This window comes from Sus scrofa, chromosome 7 (assembly GCF_054392235.1).
Source record: "Sus scrofa isolate SSC_HxYL_T2T_F1_AM1 chromosome 7, Sscrofa_HxYL_maternal_Yorkshire_Landrace_v2.0, whole genome shotgun sequence".
NCBI lineage: Eukaryota > Metazoa > Chordata > Mammalia > Artiodactyla > Suidae > Sus > Sus scrofa.
This window is the reverse complement of record NC_139389.1, coordinates 86359695-86380307: the sequence shown is the minus strand read 5'-3', so window position 1 is coordinate 86380307 and position 20613 is coordinate 86359695. Positions and strand designations below refer to the sequence as shown.

The following is a 20613-nucleotide window of genomic DNA, read 5'->3' as shown; positions in this document are numbered from 1 at the left end:
TGGACCCCTAGCCTGGGAACCTCCATATGCCACAGGAGCGGTCCTAGAAAAGGCAAAAAGACTTAAAAAAAAAAAAAAAAAAAAAAAAAAAGAGAAAAATTGGAACAATCATTAATGCCAGGAAAAATGAAAAACTGTAGAAAAAAGGAAAGGAACTGTACTCATTACTTCACTTAGCAGTGAAAAAAAAAAGTATCAAAAGGAGTGTATACATGATAAAGCAAATATAATAACATTATCTGTATAAACTAGGTGGTGGGTACATGGGTACTCACTAGAGAATTCTTACACCTTTCTGTATGTTGAAATTATTTATAATAGTGTGTCAAGGAATTCCCGTTGTGATTCAGTGACTAATGAATCCGATTAGGAACCATGAAGTTTCCGGATCTATCCCTGGCCTTGCTCAGTGGGTTAAGGATCTAGTGTTGCAGTGAGCTGTGGTGTAGGTCGAAGACGTGGCTCGGATCCCAAGTAGCTGTGGCTGTGGTGTAGGCCGGCGGCTACAGCTCTGATTCGATCCCTAGCCTGGGAACCTCTATAGGCTGTGGGTGTGGCCCTAGAAAAGACAAAAAACAAAACAAAACAAAAAAACAGTGTGTCAAAAAGAAAATTTATAGGAAGAATCAGGAGGTAGGTAAGTTGAAATGAATGTAATCATATAAGAAAGTTAATTTTAAATCCTGATCTACCAAAACAAGAGTTACATCTAAAACTGACCAATCAAGAAAGCAGTATATAAATATTATTTCAAAACATGTAAGAAGAAATGGAAAGTGGGTGCTTCTGGGGCAGGTGACTTTTTTGTTATGGCTTTTAGAACTTTTTTTTTTTAAACCTTTGTTATGTATTACTTGATTAAAAGTGATTTTTAGGAGTTCCTATTGTGGCTCAGTGGAAACAAATCTGACTAGCATCAATGAGGACGCATGTTCGATCCCTGGCCTCACTCAGTGGGCTAAGGCTCCACCGTTGCTGTGAGCTGTGGTGTAGGTCAGTTCCAATTTGACCCCTAGCCTGGGAACGTCCATATGCTGCAGGTGTGGCCCTAAAATAAATATATATATATATATATACACACACACACACACACACTTTTTTTTTTAAGTGGAAGGTAAATAATACAGGTGGTAAGGAATTGGCAAAAACTGTAAAGGTGGTATCTGAATGACAAAAGTTGGGAAAGTACTGCAACAGAGGAACAACTATCTTCCTTGAAGCAAAGAGGTATTGCATTAAAAAAAGAAACATTTTTGAAGTCTCTAGTTATATCTAGGATACCAATCTAACTAGTCATCCAAACCTTTTGAGAATAAAAGGGTATGAGTTTTTAAAATAGGGATTCCCCATTAATTCCATAAAGACAATAGGTGAACAGTTCTAGGAAAGGCAAGACTTATGACCACCTTAAGTAGAGCCTCCACAGAAGTCTCTTCAAACCAAGAAAGGGAGGCACAAGAGCTCAGAAATCCAGTCACCATCATTTATACTATACACCAGGCATTACACTTGGTACTAGAGAGAAAAAGTTGAGGAAGCAGGAATAAACGAATCCCAATTTGTCCAGGCACTTACTTCCATCTAGCCTTCCTCTTTACTCAAGAAATCAAAGTGTTATATAAGCATTTTTCTCTCTCACTCCAGAGATAAATCAGCCATAAAGAACTGAAATGGGCAGAAGCCATTACCTGTTGAAAGTGGTTTGGGAACTGTCCATGTATTAAAAAACCTTCCTCATCCATAGAAGATAACTGCCTAGTCTTAGCAAGCAATCCAGAATGAGAAACTTGTCCAAAACAAAAATCAGCCAAGAGCCAGAAATCGCCACTCAAGAGAAACACCGACACTACAGGTTATTAGCTTTCTCCACAAGCACAACATCCTTTTTGATGCTGGAGGCACTCACCACCTCAATCCTAACTGGTGGTGTAGAGCCACATGAATGAATGCAATGGATCAGCATTCCTTTAGAAAACAGCTAGTGTCCTGATTTTTTCAAATAAACTCTTCAGGTTAAAATGCATGACTGAAATCAAGGTTCCCACAGAGCAGAATGTCCTACTAGGCAGGTCTCAAATGAGTTGCAGGTGTGCATGGATGTAGTCTCCCTCAGCTCTCAGGGCAGATGGGTTACCTCCTGCCTTTACCCCCATGCAGTGCTAATCCCATCATTTAATGTAAAAAAAAAAAAAAAAAAAAAAAAAAAAAAAAAAAAAAAAAATCAGTCACGAAAAGGCTGGAAAGCCCGGAATAAGGGTACCGTAAGTATAAGATAGGGGAGAAGCCCCCAGCTCACTCTCGCAACCCAGCACCACCACCTGGGGTTTTCTAATGCAGAGACAAGTACTGCAAATCCTTTGTGTTCCTAGCAGTTCTAATTTAAAAAGAGAGAGAGACAGAACTAGACTAGGCTCAAACATCTGGAAAGAGTCCTAGGTCCCAAGATCTAGACACTATGGAGGTCTCCTGTTTGATTTCTGAATGAGTCCACTTATCTCTAAAATGACTCTATTTACTCAGGTATAAGGCTTGATGTTTTAGTAACTGTTCTGGGGACATAGCTATGAAAATTGTGGTTAAGAAATACATCTTATTGGAGGTTCCGTTGCGGTGCAGTGGAAATGAATCCGCCTAGGGACCATGAGGTTGTGGGTTTGATCCCTGGTCTCACTCAGTGGGTTAAGGATCCGGCCGTGCCATGAGCCATGGTGTAGGTCGCAGACGCGGCTTGGATCTGGTGTTGCTGTGGCTCTGGTGTAGGCCAGCAGCTATAGCTCCAAGTAGACCCCTAGCCTGGGAACCTCCATATGCCGAGGGTACAGCCCTAAAAACACAAAAGACAAAAAAAAAAAAAAAAAAAGAAAGAAATACATCTTATTTACAGTAGCCTCACAAAATGTACCTTATCCAAACAACTTGCTGATAGGTAAGATCAGGAGACATAGTAGTTCCTACTCTTATTTTAAAAAATTTTTTAAAAGTTAGTAGCTTTTTAGCTCTCTACTAGTTGAAGAGCCTTGGAGTTTCCACAAGCAGCCACACAATTCTGAAAAGCGAATGCTTAAGGGTATCTAAAACATAAAAGTGGGTGGGGAGCCCAAATTAATTTTTTAGTTTTGTCATAAAAGAGATTTCTTTGAGGATGGACGCTGACAACACAAAGCTTGGCATTCATATAGTTAACTTCAAGTTATTCTCGTTTCAATGCCAATTTTTTTTTCTACTTTAAAAAGGAAAAAGTGCAGAAAACAATACATTGTATATTGTTTTACAATATATTACACCTATATATTTCACTATTTTTCTGCTACAGCTCAAAGAATAAGCAACCAGAACTTATCCCAGAAACCTACGATCTTTGGTTAAGCAGATCAAAATGAAAGTACCATAACCTAGAAAGACTGTGCATAAAGAAATTCTACAGGTGGGTTCTGGGCATAGCGGTTAAAAATTTAGTTATAAAAAAAACCTGAAAGTCTATTCAAATCATATTTTTCATAATGATATGCCATAAATATTGCTAATAAGTACATTTTTATATTTACTTGGTTCATAACTTTAACTCCAAGACCTTATCAACATCTAACACACACCCTTCGAATGAATAGGAGGGCCAAGATAAACTTAAGGAATTTTTGAGAAAAAAAATGGGGGCCAATAATCTAACTTTCATGGATTTAAAGATTGTCATTTGACATTAAGTTTGCCATTAAGTTTGTCTTCAGGCTTTAAGTTTTTCCTAGTTTCATGCTTTGAATTTATCTAGCATGTAGGGGACTTTGAGTTCTAAATTAATCTTAGCTTCCAGTCTTGAGAGAATTAATTTGATAAGCTCTGAATCACCGAAACAACCTCCACAGGAAAGGCGGAAAGGCGTATAACTTCAGCGTCTATAGGTGGGAAGAAAGGGCTTTTGATTATTACTCACACAACAGTAAAAATCTCTAGGAAATACTGGTGCATTTATAAAGTTTTTCTTTTTTAGTATGGATCATGTTCAAATTTTAATATGACAGTGAGAGAAACTGTAGAAACATGTAGAAATTAACCAATAAAGTTTTTAAATAAAATTTATGTTCAGCATTTGTCTAGCATAGAGTCCTTATTTTGGCTTATCATAAAATGCAGATAATCCATTTTATCTTCAATTATCTAATGCATTTGTGCTCAAAGGATGAATCATGCACAGGAACCTTTGATATGAACGGTAGGGAAATGACCAATTTTAATAGTTTAGTTTTTAGCAGAGAAGTAGTTTGGTAGGCAATTTACAACGCTGAAATCAGAACTGATTATTTTTGTCAAGGCGCTTATCAGGTTTTAAAAAGTCTTCCTTAGTTTTATCCTCCTTGAATGACAGAGTTCAGAGGCCAGACTTAAGCCAGATAGCTCAAAATCCACCAGAGGATGCAATCAAATATTTGAATAAATAAAATTTTAGCTGTGGACTTTTTAAAGCAGCAAAAATACCCAAGCTTTTGAAAGACTGAGAACCTCAACAGCTTTTTCTGAACACGTGCCCCACATACTCAATCAAGGAGGAAAACTAATGAGGTATTAGGCATCACAACATTTTCTGTATTACTAAAGCCTGCAGGTTTTCAACGTTAGGTTTCTGTGTTACCCACGGCAGGGCCTAGAACATGAGGCGGTTGCGCGTGAGCAGTATTTCTTTTTTTAACTCCAGCAACAGTTCAGCAAAAGATAAACGCGGAGAGCCCGATTCACATCCTCCTTGGCCCTCCATCCATCCTTTACGAAATGGTTGTAATTCTGGCGGGACCTAGGGCGCAACACTCTGGTTCTGGAAGGACAGAGCGAATGCGTGGGTGTGTGTGAACACTGCAGGAAGGGGCAGCAAGACGCGATCACGGAGTGGGAGGGAGGGGTGAGGATGCCTCTTCTAGGGCGGGAAGAGACTACGAGAGGTGGCTGTTATGCATGACGGGGGCTGGCACGCGGGGAAGATGGTGATGGCCGCAGGGGAGGATGATTGCGGGGGATTCCCTGCTACCTGGCGGCCCTCGGGGCCTCCTGCAGTAAATGATCCTGGAGCAACTAAAGGGGCGCGACACTGAACCCGCGAATTCCCGACGGAAAGGGGGAAAAAAGGCGCCGAGAAACGGGGTTATTATGGGATGGCAAAGGGGGTCTCCCTAGGTAAAATTACGAGTTCTATCTCACCCTCCAATTGCTGTACAGTCGCTTCACTCTCCGGTAATAAGCGTCTTTATCCAGAGTCACAGCCATAGCCACAGACGCCGCTCCTCCTCGGGTTCCGAGAATCACGCGAGGTCCCGGCTCCGCCACCCTCTCTCGGCCCCGGAATCCCGCACTCTCCCAGTGACCCGGAAGCATCGACCTCAAAGATGCCCTTTCCGCTTCCGGGTCCCGGCAGCGCTTGGGTGTTTTTCTGTTTTCTTTTTTTTCCTTCACTTTTTTTTAATATAATCCTCTCTCCGGAGATTAGGGAGAAAAGAGGAAGGAAAAGAATGGGGAGAGTAACAAAATGTGCAACGCTAAAAGAGTCTAGATTTTCGCGGGGTTTCCTTGTCAATTTAGCAACAGCCGCACGCGAGGCGACGTCATCACGTGACACTGTCCCCGCCCTTACTCTCTGCCAGGCTGCGGTTTCCAGGAGATCCAACTACTTGCCGAAGCGGCGGAGGCTGAACCAGGCGAAGGAGGCGGGTGGCCTGACGTACCGACCCCGCCCCACACAGGGAGCAGCGCGCGGGTGTAATGGCCCCACCCATCGGCAAAGGAAGGGAAGCGGAAAGAGCGGGATCTGGCGTGGGATGGTAGTGGGAAGACTACAGCGTAACCGGGTACGTTCCCCTCCTAGAAAAGGTGGGAAAGTAAAAGCCTCTGCTACTTTAGGGTTGGAAGGATTCTCGTTGCTGGGACGCTGGGTCAGGGGCTTCGCGCGGACAGAGCGCTCAAACCAGGAAGAGGGAGCCTGCCCTGCACATAAACTGAACTACGACACGCACTGTGGGGTAAGGACTTGGCCTTAGAAAGGAAAATAAAATGCCCAGGCTTCATTTGAGCGCTGGGATGTTAGAGGAAAGGTCGTAGGAAATACGTGGCTTGAGAGAATTCACAAAATCCATTTCCCCGTGAGGTTGTGACAGCGTCCTTCTAGTCAGCCAGTCCCCTTGCAGCAGTTCATTAAGTGACACCATTCTTAGGGCTTCCCCAAAGCACCATTATTTCAGTTAATTCGAAATAAAGTGTACATGGGTCTTGACGAAATTCTTCCTTCTCATCTCTTCTAAGAACTTGGAGTTTGAATCTGGAACAACATTTTGCCTACTACTTGGCTTAGATCATTTCTTTGCCTTTTGGCAAGCTGGACAACCTCCACTTACATATAATCCTTTAATAGAGTACCAATAACTTGTCTGTCCTATCCAAGGTAACTTCACGCGAACAGTAATGAAGTTAGGAAAGTGGTGTTGAAATCATGAATATCAACTCAAAATTAATATTTATATTGGGTTTGAGCAAATATAGGACAAGGGAAGAGTGGGAAAGGATTAACTTAAATTTATTAATGCCAAGGGGAAGGAAGGTAACAGTTCCTGACCCTCCAGCTGTATCCACAGTTCGGTCAGGAACAGGCTCTGCCAGAGGCTAGTGCCGGCGCTACATAGTCTGTGGTTAATGGAGGTGTCTAGGGAGGGGTGAGCATATCAGCTGCTCTAGTCTCCTTTCCTTCCCCAGAAAGGAGGAAGTAGCCACGTATTATTTTAGGAGTTCCCCTACCCACCCGATCCTTTCAAATTTGGAAGTAATCAGGTACACGTTTTCTTTTTCCTTGTCACCTCCTGGAGTCCTGGGTTTCCCCACATCTCCCCTGCCCCTCCCACTTTTCCATAGTCCAAGGGCCAGAGTAAATGAAAGTATAGCCGCCACCCAAGCAATGGGGACCATGCTGGGGCTTCAGTCATCAGCATCTTCGCTGGAGTCTGAGTTGGCTGGCATCATAGGATCATCAATGAGTGAGAAGTCCCTTTCTGAGCTATCATAGCCCTGAGATAAATCATCATCATCATCTTCATCCTCATCGTCCTCATCTTCCTCAGGCTGCAGTGGTGGCAACCTCAAGGCAGTACCAGAGGTGGTAGTGGCTGGTGAAGAAGGGTAGCCAGTGGCTCTCAGGCCTGGATGGTGATGGTGGTGATGGTGAGGGTGGGGGTGGTGGTGGTGGTGATGAAGCATGGTGCTGGAGTCTACATGAGGGGATGATGCTGCACCACCCATCACAAACGGCATAAAAGGCAAAGATGCAGAAGTGGCACTGCTGTGACCCAGAGATGACACAGACTGCAGGCCACTACTGCTGTGCTGGAAGGTATTATGCAGAGACAGGGACCCAGTGCCTCCACCCTGCATCAGGGCCATCATCTTAGAAAGGTCGGGTCGTGTCCTACGGGCCCGCTTCTTGCTGCTGTCTGGTGCAATAGGCCCTGGCAAAACCCGGTTGAACACAGTTTCAGTATGATGACCCTGGGAGGAAAGAAGAGAAGATGGTAAAAAGAAAGGAAGGGAAAAAATGAAAATGGAAGTCGACAGAGTCATAGTCTGCAAATGCTTTTTTACTGAATCTTTAGGAGGAGCAAAACAAGCATACTCAGATGAGGCTTGATGGTAATGGGGAGGAGGAAAGGCTGGATGTAGCTGGTTGAAGCATTCTGATGCTGAAGTAAGAGCAAGGATTTGATACTGATACTCAGGCCCCTTATTAACAAAGGTAAGCAATTGTGAAATAGTTGCCCAGGGTAAATGTACAATGTAGTCATGGAAAAAAAAAATCAAAGCTCTGGTTCACATGAGTAAGACAGTGAATGGATCAGTACTTGCACAGTGTGCTTTACTGATGGCAGGTTGTTCACGTGCTCTTACAACGTGAAGTGCAACACAGCTACATGAACGTTTACAATACTGTCCTTCATTATCTCATCAGGGTAGGGTAAACTCAAGACAGACCAGATCAGTAAGATTCTGGATGTCTGGTACACCAAAAAGATGGGTAGCTCCTTACCAAATTTACTAAAGTAAGTTTTTGTTTTTTTCCCCCACACATTGATCAAACTGCTTTAAATTGCTCTTTCTAGATGTTCTCACTATAAATTTTGCTTAAGTTCACTGAAGCTGGAACTTACTACTTTGTTAGAGCTAAGTACAATATTGGGTAAACTGGCATTAAATTCAGACGATTAGTACCTGTGTCTCTGGACCTGCCCAATCTAAGCTTGACCTTTCTGACCTGGAAGAAACAAACACCTCAGTACTCTATTTGTATAGGCTTTTAAAATATAACTATAATAGCACCAAATTACTGCAATAATAATGTAGTGCTATATATTCCACCAATTCTGCATTAAGAATTCTATACTATTCATATTATGATTTTCTGTGATTTCCTATGATCTTTTTTTTTTCTTAGAGTTGTGAACGGACTATAAAGAAGTGCAAAAGTATTTGAAGTAAAAATGGGTGATCCTGGAGGAAAAGCCTTCTTTACAGGCTGCTCTATAATGTTAAAATTCAAGACAGAGAGGTCTCAGCCTTCTAGCCATCAGCCTCCCATATCAACCATTCTGCTTATTACACCTTTGGTCCCATGGAATCTCAGAGGGAAAATAAAAACATTCTTCCATGGTGACAATATTTACTATATGAAATCACTCTCACCAATATAAAAATAAATGACCCTTATAAATTTACCTCACAGGTAAATATTTACAATGTGCAAAATAATGTCCTCAGAGTTTGTTAAATCCAAAGGTACATATTTTCACTTGAAAATTAATTTTACTAAAAGATAAACCATTTTATTTTTATTTCTGCATTTTATGGCTGCACCCACAGCATATGGAAGTTCCAGGCTGGGAGTTGAATCAGAGCTGAAGCTGCCGGCCTGTACTACAACCACAGCAATGCCAGATCTGAGCTACGTCTGCAACCTACACCACAGCTCACAGCAATGCCAGATCCTTAACGCACTAAGTGAGGCCAGGGATTGAACCCACATCCTCATGGATACTAGTCAGGTTCATTACCACTGAGCCACAACAGGAAATCCCAAAAGATAAACCACTTTAAATGACTGCTTACCAAATCAAACCATGATTTCTATATGTTTAAAAAATGTAACTCTTGCCAAAAGTAAGGCAAACAGAGCCAAGAGAAACTTTCGCAGTTAATATTTTGATGGAAAGGATTATAAATTCTTAATCCACCAGAAGATCTATAACCATGATAAAAGCATAGCACTGGATTCTTAACCCACTGAGGGAGGCCAGGGATCGAACCTGCTTCCTCATGGATACTAGTTGGGTTTGTTACTGCTAAGCCACAGTGGGAACTCCTTAACCTCTTTAATGCTGGGAAACCCCATGATTATATTCTTTAATAGGCCCCAAATCACTTCTAAAATATTAGAAGCATAAAACTTTTATGAGATTATCTGTTCCAAAACCTTCACTTTTCAGGATATGCAAGCTGAAAAAGAACTTACCCTAAATTGCTTAGTCAGTAAAACAGTAGGATAAGGCCCTGAATGTTCTAACATGTCTTACTAATTACTTTTTAATATGCTTCAAGTGCTAAAGTAATCTTTTAGAATTATATGCTTTTCTAAAGATTATGATGCCACAGGACTGTAAAAATACTGTGGTTTCCCTATTTCTGAACCGAAGATAAATTTTCTCAAACATATATTAGAAAAAAGATTATTAATTTCTCTAGTCATATTTAGTGTTGGAACAGAGTGGTAATATCTCAGTCTCACTCACCTTTTTCCCATTCCTAGAGTTAGCTGTCTGTACTGGTTCCATTCCCAAACAGTTCAATTCTGCCTTATTATTTTTTTTACATCTCTGCCATTTCTGTTTTCTGCGATCCTCCATATACTGGAATAGAAAAGTTAAAGTTATTCTAAAGAAAAAAAAATATTATCTGGAATAATTATTAAGGTACTAGTGTCTAATTACAGTAAATGCTTATTGTGTAAAGGATTAGTCCTAATGGAAAGCTACCATTAAGCTGACCTCTCAAAAGAAAAAAAAAAATTTTTTTAGGTGATTATATAATAGTTTAATAGTAAATATTTGCCTAGCATTTAGTTGAACAATTACTTTAACATTATTTTGATCTTCACAGCTCTGTGAAGTAGGAAGACTAAGTAAAATTACTCTTATTTTGCCGATGCAGAAACAATGACACAATGTGGCATGCTTTCTCTCTCTCACACAGCTTCAGTACCAAGGGAATGACTTTAAATCTTGCTGGATGGAACTGCCACTCACCGCTAGAAATCGGGGATCGACAGCGAACTCTGGATGACCCTGTAACCACATCTCCAGTTCAGCCCGGCGAGGGGCATCCTCACCCACCAGCAAAGTACCATCCACCTTATTGATGACAGGGATCCGGGTCTCCAGGTCCACATCAAGGTGATTAGGCTCTTCCATGCATTCCACCTCCAGCTGCAAACCCAGAATCCACCCCCATGAGCACATACTCTTCTTTTGGGCAGGGAGAGAGGGGGAGCAGAGCCAATGGTAGCCGTAAAACATTACCTTCTGCTCCCTCAATCCCAAATGCCATCATCAATTACTGGGAATAAAAACATTTTCTCTAATCATCATGTTAAAGACTTTCTCTACCACTTACCTCAACTAGCTTCTTTCTGTTCCCTTTCTTCTTATGAAAAAGAGGATGTCCATCTCCCATTACTCCATTAGCCATCAACTTGTGCTTCTGGAATGTTAACTTCAATCCTTCCTCCTAGGAAGACAATCCACCCACCCAAGACATCATATAGCAGTTCAATGACAGTGAGAAGGGAGGGCATCTGACTAATGGATAGAAATCAGAAATATAACAAAATTTATATGTTGTTTCCTTAGAAAAACATTTATTTCATTTCTTGATCTAGTGCCCCTCAGGCAGATTTAAGAGGAGTAGAATTTATTTCAACAACACCCAATGCAGGGGAAAAAAATCCCCTACCTGGTGTCTCAGTATTAGCATGGCAACTCATCACAAGGGCAGAATCTTGATATTCCTGTCACATACTAATGTCAAAAATTTTTCTTGGAGTTCCTGTCGTGGCTCAGTGGGTAACAAATCGGACTAGGAACCATGAGGTGACGGGTTTGATCCCTGGCCTTGCTCAGTGGGTTAAGGATCCGGCGTTGCCCTGAGCTGTGGTGTAGGTTGCAGATGCAGCTCAGATCCCATGTTGCTGTGGCTCTGGTGTAGGCCAGCAGCTACAGCTCAGATTAGACCCCTAGCCTGGGAATCTCCACATGCTGCAGGGGCAGCCATAGAAAAAGACAAAAAAAAAAAAAAAAAATTTCTTGTTGAGTACTTAATGACCAGCTAATAGAGTTCATTAGGGAAGAACACCAGGAAGAATGATTTTTTTTTTTTTTTTTTTTTTTTTTTTGCTTTTTAGAGTCACAGGTGCAGCATATGGCCTTAACAAGGCACATAATACTTGGGTGTCATTTTACTAGCTTTTCTACAATGTGATTTCAATTTTGAAACACTGGTTTCATGGATCTAGAAACAAGCCACTCAAAAGAAACCTATGTCAATTAAATTTCTTTTAAAAATATGGTTTCTTTTAATCTAATCCTCAGAAGATATAAGTCAAGATAAGATCCCTTCCTTTACTACAATGACTTTTCCTAAATGGATCTTTGTGAGCTCTTCTCATTTTTAAGGTTAGGGGACCAAACAAACTTAGTATCACATTCGTAAAACTAGTCAGTAAGAATTCCAGCCTCCTTCCTCACTTTCCAATGTCTAAGCACTCAGCTTACATCTTTGATCTGAACCGTAAACTCCTTCTCATCCATGCCTCGGCGAAGTTTGGTGAACTGAGCTGCTGCTGTGGTGACTGCAGACACTTCCTCCTCTGCCATGGAAGCTGCACTGCTACTTCGTGGTGTGGGGACTGGAGAATCACCATATTCTCCTGGAGTCAAGGAAGGACTGTCTAGCAAGTGGTTGCCTGGCCCCAGCATTCCTCCTGTTACCATTTCTTGGCTCCTGCGGCTAGAAGGCCACTTCCCTGAGAGTACAGCCTGGCAGACGAGGTCAATACGGTTTATCAGGACACGATCCTGAGTGGGGGGAAAAGAAATCAATATCGGTTTTAGGGCCTGAGTACTAGCTATGTGATTCTGTGGCCAATAATACTGCCATCATTATCAGGATAAATAAACATGATAAGGCAGAAGGGAGTGAGGTAATAGTATCAGCTCCCTAAGTCAATGGGAAGAATTTCCTGAAAAAAACATGCAGCACTAAACACAAAGAAACCCAGAACCATCTATCCCTTGTTCTTGGTACATGTCACACTGTATTTCTAGATTCTACGTGTCCATAAATGAGGCTGTTACCTTGGGCCACTCAGAGGCTCTCTGTCTTTCTTGTAGCAGCAGAAGTTCAGGGGTCATTTGTTCTCCATCTTCATTTGGGAATCCATCTTGGGACATAGTGAGGGACAGGAGACTCTCTTCATCATAGAGTTTTGAGCGGGACCGGTCAGCAGCTGGAGATCATACAGAATGTGTGAGCAAAAATGGAAGAATAAAGTTATATAGGAACAGTATTATATGGGCTTTAAATAAAGGCCATAAGAATAAGAGACCTCTTTCAATATTCTAACAAATAGAAATCTGAATCTCACAGGATGCATTTAGAAAAGGGAAAGAGCAGAGAGGGGGGAATGGGGAAGAGGGCCAACAGCCTGTCACATGCACTCACTTAGCTTCTCTTCCTTCTCGTCCTCACTCTCATCAGTGCTGGAGCTGGAGCTGGATGAGGATGAGGAAGAAGAGGATGATGGTGACAGCTTGCTCAAGTCCAGCTCAGAGTCTGAATCATCCTCATCCTCCAGTTTGACTGGTGGAACACTCCGGGAAACCAGAGGGGTAGTATCAGAGGGGGCTACTCGCATCTCATAGTCTTGTGGGGTTGGTCGGCTCCTGGCCACCACCTCATGCTCTAGCTTTAAAGTCAGACTCTCCAGACTGGGCACCTGGGCAGCTGTCTCCTCAGGTGGCTTTTCAACAGGAGCATCTGGGCGCAGGGGCAGTGGTGAGGCAGTGCGTGAGGTATACTGCTGGTGTAGCAGTGGAGTAGAGCAGCGTGACAGGGATGGAGCTGGTGCTCCTGCCTGATGGTTCTGCATATAATTCATACGGGCAGCCAGAAAAGAGAAGTCTGGGTCCTGCATGATGTTGCAGTCTGTTTGGCTCACCCCGTGGCGGGCTGCCCCTCGTAGAAGCTCCCCATCATGCCGAACAGGCTCCCACCATTTGGGCAATTCAGGACCTGGAGGCTGACATAATGCCAGCCGATCTTCCAAAAGAGGGTGGCACAAAACTTGTTCCCGTAAGCGCCGAAGCAATTCAATACGGTAGAGTGTCCTTGAGGCCCTTTCCTCAGTGATGGGCTCAATGAACAGATTAGGGTCTGGAGGTTCTGCAAGAGATGGGTGTGGAAGGAGAATGAGCCAAGAGTTGGTTCGGTCACAATCCATCCCCACTCACCTAAGACTCTGTAGTACTGCTTACCGTCTCCAGCTGCTGGGGGAAGGCGGCACACTTGGCGGCACATGGCCACAAAGCCATGAAAATACTTGGTAAGGCTTTCATCTGTTTTTTTGTCCAGTCGGGCAAAAGTGCGGAAGCGATCCCAATGGAACTGCATCGTGTCAGGGTCATACTCCACACCAAAGGTAGAAACTACTCGATAGAAATCAGTTTGTTCACGCCTTGTCCATCTACAAAGGGAAGAAGAATCAGGCAACAGTGATTAGAACATAAGGAAACTGGTTACCTTTCAGTGTGCCTTAGACTATCTGAATACACAAAAAATGAAAGTGGGGGCAAAAAAAACCCCAGAAGACAGTAGAAGAGGCTGTGAGAGTTACTCTATACAGTGTGAGAATTAGCAAGCAAAGAGGGAAAATGACGCAAGCAAACAACTCAGTGAGAATGGCTACAAAGGAAAACTTTGCCGGAGTTATGATTAAGTGTGGTTTTATGTTGTAGAGGTGTAACAAAGGCAATAAAGATGGTTCGTCTAAAGGGAATTCCAAATAATCCTTCCTAGGTAAGATGCTTTACAATATACCCATAGTTGAAGACAAGCTTATGACTCAGTCCAAATTCTCAGCCATATTTTACCGTTGCTGTTTCTCCCGCCGTGCAATTTCTTTTAGCTTGAAGGCTGCCTCACAACGACGCCTCCTCCGATCCCCCCGTTCTGCAGCCTCTATCTTCATCTGTTCTCTTTTGTAGCTGCGTTGATAGGCTGTCACTAGGCGCCGAAGCCTAGCTGTCAAAGCAGAGCCTGGAGGCCAGAATAGATGGCCTGGCTGTTGGGTCACCTGGGCTGTAGGAAGCAAAGTAGAATAAACAGGACAGGAAAAGAAGCAAATAGAGTACTGGTATTTCAACCCTCCCAAAGGCAAAGCTCTCAGAAATCCCAAGAAAGGACAGAATTCAGACAATTCCCCAATCCCACCACTCCACACAAATTGTACTAGTTTACTTAGAAGTTTACCTTCATCTCCATCAATCACTGAGATCTCCTCATCCATCATCATCAAGGGATCACCCTAGAGAAGGAGATCCACCCCAAAGGATGGAGAGGGGAGAGAAAGTGGGGAAAATTGGCACTCTGAAATCACTTTTTTGTGTGTGTCCTTCTAGGACACCAAGGTATCTTTTTGGCCATCCCATGGCTTATGGAGTTCCTGGGCCAGGAATTAAATCCAAGGCATAGTTGTGACCTATGCCACACTGCAGCAATGCCAGATCCTTAATCCACTGTGCCAGGCCAGGGACTGAACCTGTGTTCCAGGACTCCAGAGACACCACTATCCCACTGTACACAGCTGGAACTCCAAGAAAACTTTCTAATGAAAGGAACCCTCACAGAAAATTGGAAGCAACCAACTAAATGAATTAAGAAAATAAAACTTGAAGAGTCAGTTCTTATCAATGGCTTAAAAACAAAGGGACTTGGGCACTTAGCAGTCAAATAACATACTTCATTCTTTCAGCTTGGGCCCCACCTCCTCCACAAAGTCGTCTCTGACCTCCCCCAGCTGGCGTTACAATTCTCTATTAATAGTAAGTATTCTCAAATGGTACTTTCCATTTTGTGTTAGAAGTCAATCAATGTATTTCACAATTTGGAGGCAATACTACTATTTAGTACTAGAGAAAAGCTACACTCAAATGAGAATTCCTCACCTCATCATCTTGGTCCTTTGGGGGACCCTGGAGTGGTTTATATTCAGGATCTTCACAATCTTTATCAAAGTCAACCCTAGAATTATCCAGAGGCATGAAAAAGTAACAAAATTCAGTCCTAAACTGCTTGAATTTAAAATGAAACACTCTGACCAGCACATTTCCTTTCTCTTAGTAGCTCTTTTTATTGTTTAACCCATTTTCCCCCTCCTTCCCAACTAGTATTTACTTTTATTATTTTGTTTGAATGGTCTATGCTTGTTTATTTTAACTAGTTTACTCTATTGAGAACAGTGATATAATAAATGATTTGCAATTAATAGACAATCCCATTTCCTTAGAGGGTCCTACATTAGGCAAAGTTGTGATCATCAAAGAGAAATCTCTCAACCACAAACATCTGGGAAAATATTCATGAACTAAGCCAGCTATTTCACATGCCCCTCAGGTCTCCACATGAGAAGTTTTGTTAAACTCACTGGCACCCAAAGCAGAGCAATGCTGCCCTACCTGGTGGCTCAGTATTAGCATGGCAACTCATCATCGAGGCATGTATCCTGGCAGAGTGAACACCTTTATGTGTCAGCCACCACTGCGAGATGATAAAAGAGGGCTAAAATTTCCTGAGGTCCTATCAAATAAGCAGCATGGGATTGCTGCATGGTTATGTTTTAAGAGATCCAGCTACTGCAGCTGTACAGAAAAGCAGCTACTGCAGCTGTACAGAAAAGCAGCTACTGCAGCTGTACAAAAAAAGCAATGCAAAGAAAATTGAATAGAATATCAAATAAGCCATTTAGGATGAACATTTATTTTCACCCTTAGCTGCATCATATGGCATAGTTTTAGGCCAGCTTATGGACTCCTTTATGCTGGTCCCATTTTTTGTTAAGAATTAATATAACCACCATTAAGAATCTCAATGGGTTCAGTCAAGGCGGGAGTTATGTTATCTCTTAGCACAAACAGCAAATAACCTTCAGAGAAGGACACAAAGCTTTAACAGAACACTAATGCTTACCCTTCTACTATGTCAGAAAAATTATCCAGCACTCGATGTTCTGCTGCAATGGCTTTGTCATCTGGTCGGCCAGCCTTTTCTAGGAAGCATAAGGCTGGATCTGCCCTCATAGTATTATATTTTTCATAGCCTAGAAGAAAAAGAGCCTCAATTTGAAGAAAATCAGAGATTTTCATTTTGCCTTTATGCTTACCTTGTACGCTGCTGGAGTAACACTTTGGACCACTCTGCTCATGATGCAAAATGTAGAGAAATTGTTAACTTGCACAGCTGTCGGGTTATATTACTACACTTAATGTTCCTATAGCAGTAGAGTCTTAAAGAGTTTTATCACTAGTTATTGAAAATAAGAATTTAATCAGTGTTTATAGAGCATGGTGATAATTTACTTATTAGCTATTTAATGGATAATCTTACTATCATTCTTACTACCTAGGTGAGAAAATTTAAAAAGTCAAATAATTTAGGGCTAAGTCATACATTTTCAAGTAAAGGATAAGAAATTTGTACCCGCAAATAAACAGGCACTCTGAATAAGGTTCAATGAATGATGCATGAACAAACACACTTCAGGATGTTTGGACTCTTCTAAAACCTCTGTGTCTCGCAAACTTGTAAAAAATGTGGATTAAGTGCCATTGCTTTTATTTTATAGACAGAAAAACATGTTAAAAGAGAAATGGTGCTCCAGTTCACAATATAACTAGGCTAGAAATTAGTTCTTACTGCTTTTAATGCTTGGAATTGTTATTAGGCAAAACTGAAAAGGGAGTTTTCTCTCTTTTTATACTCTACTCTTGTTTCACTCAAACATGGTTGTTCATACCTAGGTGAGAGTGACTGCTGAATACTTACACAAATAAGAAGTTATACAAACAGATCACTTTCAGAAAGTCTACAAATTACACATGGTTATTATTAACCAGAGTGGGCATACATTACCTCTCCTGGTTTGCACAGCCTTAACTTAAGATACCATGACATACAGATTGGTAACAGCAATTAGAGAACAGATGGGAGACTCCCTACCTTGGGATTTAACTATCCAAACATGTATTCATAGGAACTAATGGCTCTGCTCTGGATATTTAAGGACTGGTTTCTCATTCAAACACAAGCTACTGTTAAATTTTCCATCTATGGACATAAATCTACAATAGGAAATGAATAGACTAAGAGCAGATACCTACCATGCTTAAAGACTCCAATGAGCAGGGACTTATCAGCCTCACTGTCCCACCATGTTGTTGGAACCTCCAGCTGATCCACTACTGGGAACCATATGTCAATCTCACTAAAGGTATAAGAGGGTAGAGTCAGCACAGCATGCAGGAAATTAGACAACCCTTAGAAAGATTATTACAGGTTATCTTCTTTTATTCATTAATTTAAATGGTCATGCACCTGCCTGCTTCCTTCCACTGTATCAAGGACAGTCATCCCTCAATATCCAAGAGGAACTGGTTCCAGGAATTTCCCCCAGATAAAAAAAACCCACAGATGTTCAAGTCCCTTGTATAAAATGGTGTAGGAGTTCCTTTATGGAACATCAGGTTAAGGATCTGGCATTGTCACTGCAGAGCTCGGGTCACTGTGGTAGCATGGGTTCAATCCCTGGCCCAGGACTGAATGTGTTGCAGGTGCAGCCAAAAAACAAAAAACAAAAAAAAAAAACAAACCCCAAAGAAACAAACTGAATGGTGTGGCACAATGATGCACAGCCCACAAATACAAAAGGCTGACTTTATAGGAATGAAGACCTGATGTAGAGATTTTAACATCAGGTACCCCAAAGATAGTTTAGAATGAAATAAGTAAACCAATCTTTTCTGGAATAAGGTAGAGCATTAAAAAAAATACAGCATAACTTTACCTGGCAATGGCACCACCTAACACCTTCTCTGCCTGGTCTCCAATAACCTCCTGTCTCAGATAGTATAACATTCGTACCCGCAACAGCACCCTAGAAGGGAGAGGGGAAGAACTGGCTTAATAACAGTGTAGAAAGCTTGAGGTGGAAAATGCTTTAGTCTGCTAAAGTCCATCCCTACTTGTTACACTGATGTTTCAAGTGCTTCTTATAACTCTCATCTTGGAACAGAGTATCAGGGTTATATTTCCGGATCCAATCTGCCTTATGGATATCAAAAGTGCTTTGTGACTTTACTTTTTTCCCCTTGCGTCCACGGGGCACAGGGATAGATAGACCTGGGAAAGGGGAGACATTGAAGACTTGGATTGAGAAAAACCCTTAGATCTGTAAAGGATTAGGTAATCTATAGAAAGATGAAAAGCAAAGAGTTGATAATTACCTGAATGATTCTGCAATTCTTTTGTCTTGCCATTTTCAGCAGGGCTAATCAAGTCCCAAATGAAGCCTTTGATATTTTCGTCCCCACGATAGTGTAGGAGACAATACACGAGGATGGCCCGGCAAATTGTTTCCACATCTCTTTCAGTCATACGTCGCTTGAAGCGTCCATGAGACAGAATATCTCGCCACCGTCCCCAACTAGAAAAAACAAAGAAAGAAATCACATTGATATTTTCCTGAGGACTTTCTAATTATGTGATACTCCCCAGTCCCTCAGAATCACATCTCCCAAAAGGTGGGAGAGAAAAAGATCTTGGGGAAACATGGTAATAGAATAAAGTTTTCCCCATTATCCCCTCTGTGACCCTAACTTCCAATCTGAAAAGGAAACAGGGTGTCTATCAGGATGGAGATGCACTATTTCTCATGGAAAGGTGGGTTCTTACCCATACACCAGGAGGTGCTTTTCCACCCGAAAGCAGTCAGTGCGCCCATAAGTATGATGACGGTCATGTCGGCGAGAGCGTGGTCGCTCATCATCTTCACTTTCCAAATCAGAGAATTCCACTAGGTCATCATCTTTCAGAGTGCTGAAGTGGCGGGTCTGTTTTCGTACTCTAGGTGTGTCAATCACCAAGTTATTCTATGCAGAGAACAGAAGGAGAAGTAACTCTCTTCACAATACACTCATGGGAGAGGAATTAGACAATCAGATTGAAATAGCTTTGGATGTAACATTTGTAGATACGCAGAGGTAGCTTTTTTGGGGGGGGGGCATACAAAATAATCTACGGGAGGAACCTTGGAAACAAAATTAAGTGGCAGTTATCTAAGTGGTTTCCTGGGGCCTCCTATGTAGAAAGTTTTTACAATGGCCCTTGTATATACCATCATAAACCAAGGTCAGCACTGAAGAATCGGCGTAGGTATAAAGACTCCTGAAAGTAATGTGTTTTCTGCATACTTCCTCCCTAAAGGAAAAGGAAGCTCACCTTACTATTAAGTAGATCCATGTCCAGGTCAGCCTTCTTGGCCCATTTTTGCCAAAAGTTGGGGTCATCCAGAGAAATATCTGTTCTATTTTCCGAAGCAACAAAGCTTGCCTAGTGAGGAACAAAGAAACAGGAAAGTTGACTATAATACTTGTTTGAGTAATGTGAAATGCGTATATTTAAAATATATATTAAATTTCAGAGATTCCTCTCTATCTCTGCTTCTTTAGCCTCTAGCCCAACAAAACATACCTTGGCAAAGGTAGAACCCTTTCCTTCAGATTCAATGGTGATGGTAGTGGTTCGTCTTAGCAAGATCTGGTCAATGTCCTCTTCACAAAACTTGGAGCCCTCATCATCTTCCTCCATTATGGCTGCATACGCTCCTTTTCGTAAGAGATCTTCAATCTCCTTCTTGGAAAACTGCTGGATCTACAAAATCCCATAAAAAGATGAAGAGACTTCAAGGGACTATTATCTAAACCACCTCGGGATATTTTATTATATTTTAAGAATTAGTAATTGAGAACCCAAACAAGGAGTCAGGTTTCTATACAAAAATAGCTTTTGCCATCTTCTATCACTATGATCTGCTATAAATAAATGTATCTATAGATTAAAGACTCACTCCAGTAATGTTGCCATCCCGACCACTCATGGACTGAAGTACAGCTTTATCCAATCCCAACTTGAGGCTAGCCTTATCAAACATCTCTCTCTCATAAGAATTACGAGTGATGAGACGGTACACCTTCACAGCTTTGCTCTGCCCAATTCGATGACACCGTGCTTGGGCCTGGTTTTTAAAAGTGGAAGGAAGGGCAAAGATAACATAAAATTAGTCAGGGGGAGAAGAAGGATTCAAAATACCAATTTACATCTATTAAGCATCCATGAGATCAACTCAAAATCAAAGGTCAACTTCAAGATGAAATCACTGCTCCATCATGTAGATGAGGGGTCAGTAAACCCTGGTCACCTGTTTTAATTAAGCTT

At 41.8% G+C, this 20613-nt stretch overlaps 2 protein-coding genes, 1 long non-coding RNA gene and 2 other non-coding genes across 28 annotated transcripts in view; 1 reads left to right on the top strand and 4 right to left on the bottom strand.

The window, feature by feature from the left end:
* Positions 1–5341, bottom strand: part of SUPT16H (SPT16 homolog, facilitates chromatin remodeling subunit) — a 32874-nt gene extending 27533 nt beyond the window's left edge. For all 3 annotated transcript variants that reach the window (XM_084969314.1, XM_084969315.1, XM_001929180.7), the window contains exon 1: positions 5185–5341. Coding sequence is in view for 1 of the 3 variants with exons in the window: in XM_001929180.7 (XP_001929215.4) it covers positions 5185–5250 (66 nt within the window). In the remaining 2 variants the exon portion in view is untranslated. The remainder of the gene's footprint in view (positions 1–5184) is intronic.
* Positions 5342–5606: 265 nt separating this feature from the next.
* LOC106504487 (uncharacterized) lies at positions 5607–10651 on the top strand. Of its 2 annotated transcripts, XR_014810909.1 has the most exons (3): positions 5607–5828; positions 7617–7756; positions 10264–10651. It is a non-coding gene; the product is annotated as an uncharacterized LOC106504487 (long non-coding RNA). The 2 variants fall into 2 exon arrangements; XR_014810908.1 differs by lacking the exon at positions 7617–7756.
* CHD8 (chromodomain helicase DNA binding protein 8) overlaps positions 6535–20613 on the bottom strand; it is a 61250-nt gene continuing 47171 nt past the window's right edge. For 6 of the 21 annotated variants that reach the window (XM_013978247.3, XM_013978251.3, XM_084969276.1 and 3 more), the window contains exons 19-38: positions 20246–20413; positions 19870–20049; positions 19618–19728; positions 19072–19268; positions 18624–18823; positions 18363–18543; positions 18185–18274; positions 17502–17605; positions 16312–16441; positions 15291–15366; positions 14596–14650; positions 14217–14424; positions 13602–13810; positions 12790–13509; positions 12423–12574; positions 11841–12143; positions 10684–10797; positions 10317–10496; positions 9804–9920; positions 6535–7512 (exon numbers count right to left, since the gene is read on the bottom strand). In XM_013978247.3, the coding sequence (XP_013833701.1) occupies positions 6946–7512; positions 9804–9920; positions 10317–10496; positions 10684–10797; positions 11841–12143; positions 12423–12574; positions 12790–13509; positions 13602–13810; positions 14217–14424; positions 14596–14650; positions 15291–15366; positions 16312–16441; positions 17502–17605; positions 18185–18274; positions 18363–18543; positions 18624–18823; positions 19072–19268; positions 19618–19728; positions 19870–20049; positions 20246–20413 (4062 nt within the window). In that variant the 3' untranslated portion in view covers positions 6535–6945. The remainder of the gene's footprint in view (positions 7513–9803; positions 9921–10316; positions 10497–10683; positions 10798–11840; positions 12144–12422; positions 12575–12789; positions 13510–13601; positions 13811–14216; positions 14425–14595; positions 14651–15290; positions 15367–16311; positions 16442–17501; positions 17606–18184; positions 18275–18362; positions 18544–18623; positions 18824–19071; positions 19269–19617; positions 19729–19869; positions 20050–20245; positions 20414–20613) is intronic. The other 15 variants (XM_003482263.5, XM_021099302.2, XM_084969277.1 and 12 more) reach the window with 3 other exon arrangements.
* Positions 10950–11061, bottom strand: LOC146401711 (small nucleolar RNA U6-53/MBII-28). Its single transcript, XR_014811743.1, has one exon. It is a non-coding gene; the product is annotated as a small nucleolar RNA U6-53/MBII-28 (small nucleolar RNA).
* Positions 15730–15839, bottom strand: LOC146401710 (small nucleolar RNA U6-53/MBII-28). The gene has a single exon (XR_014811741.1). It is a non-coding gene; the product is annotated as a small nucleolar RNA U6-53/MBII-28 (small nucleolar RNA).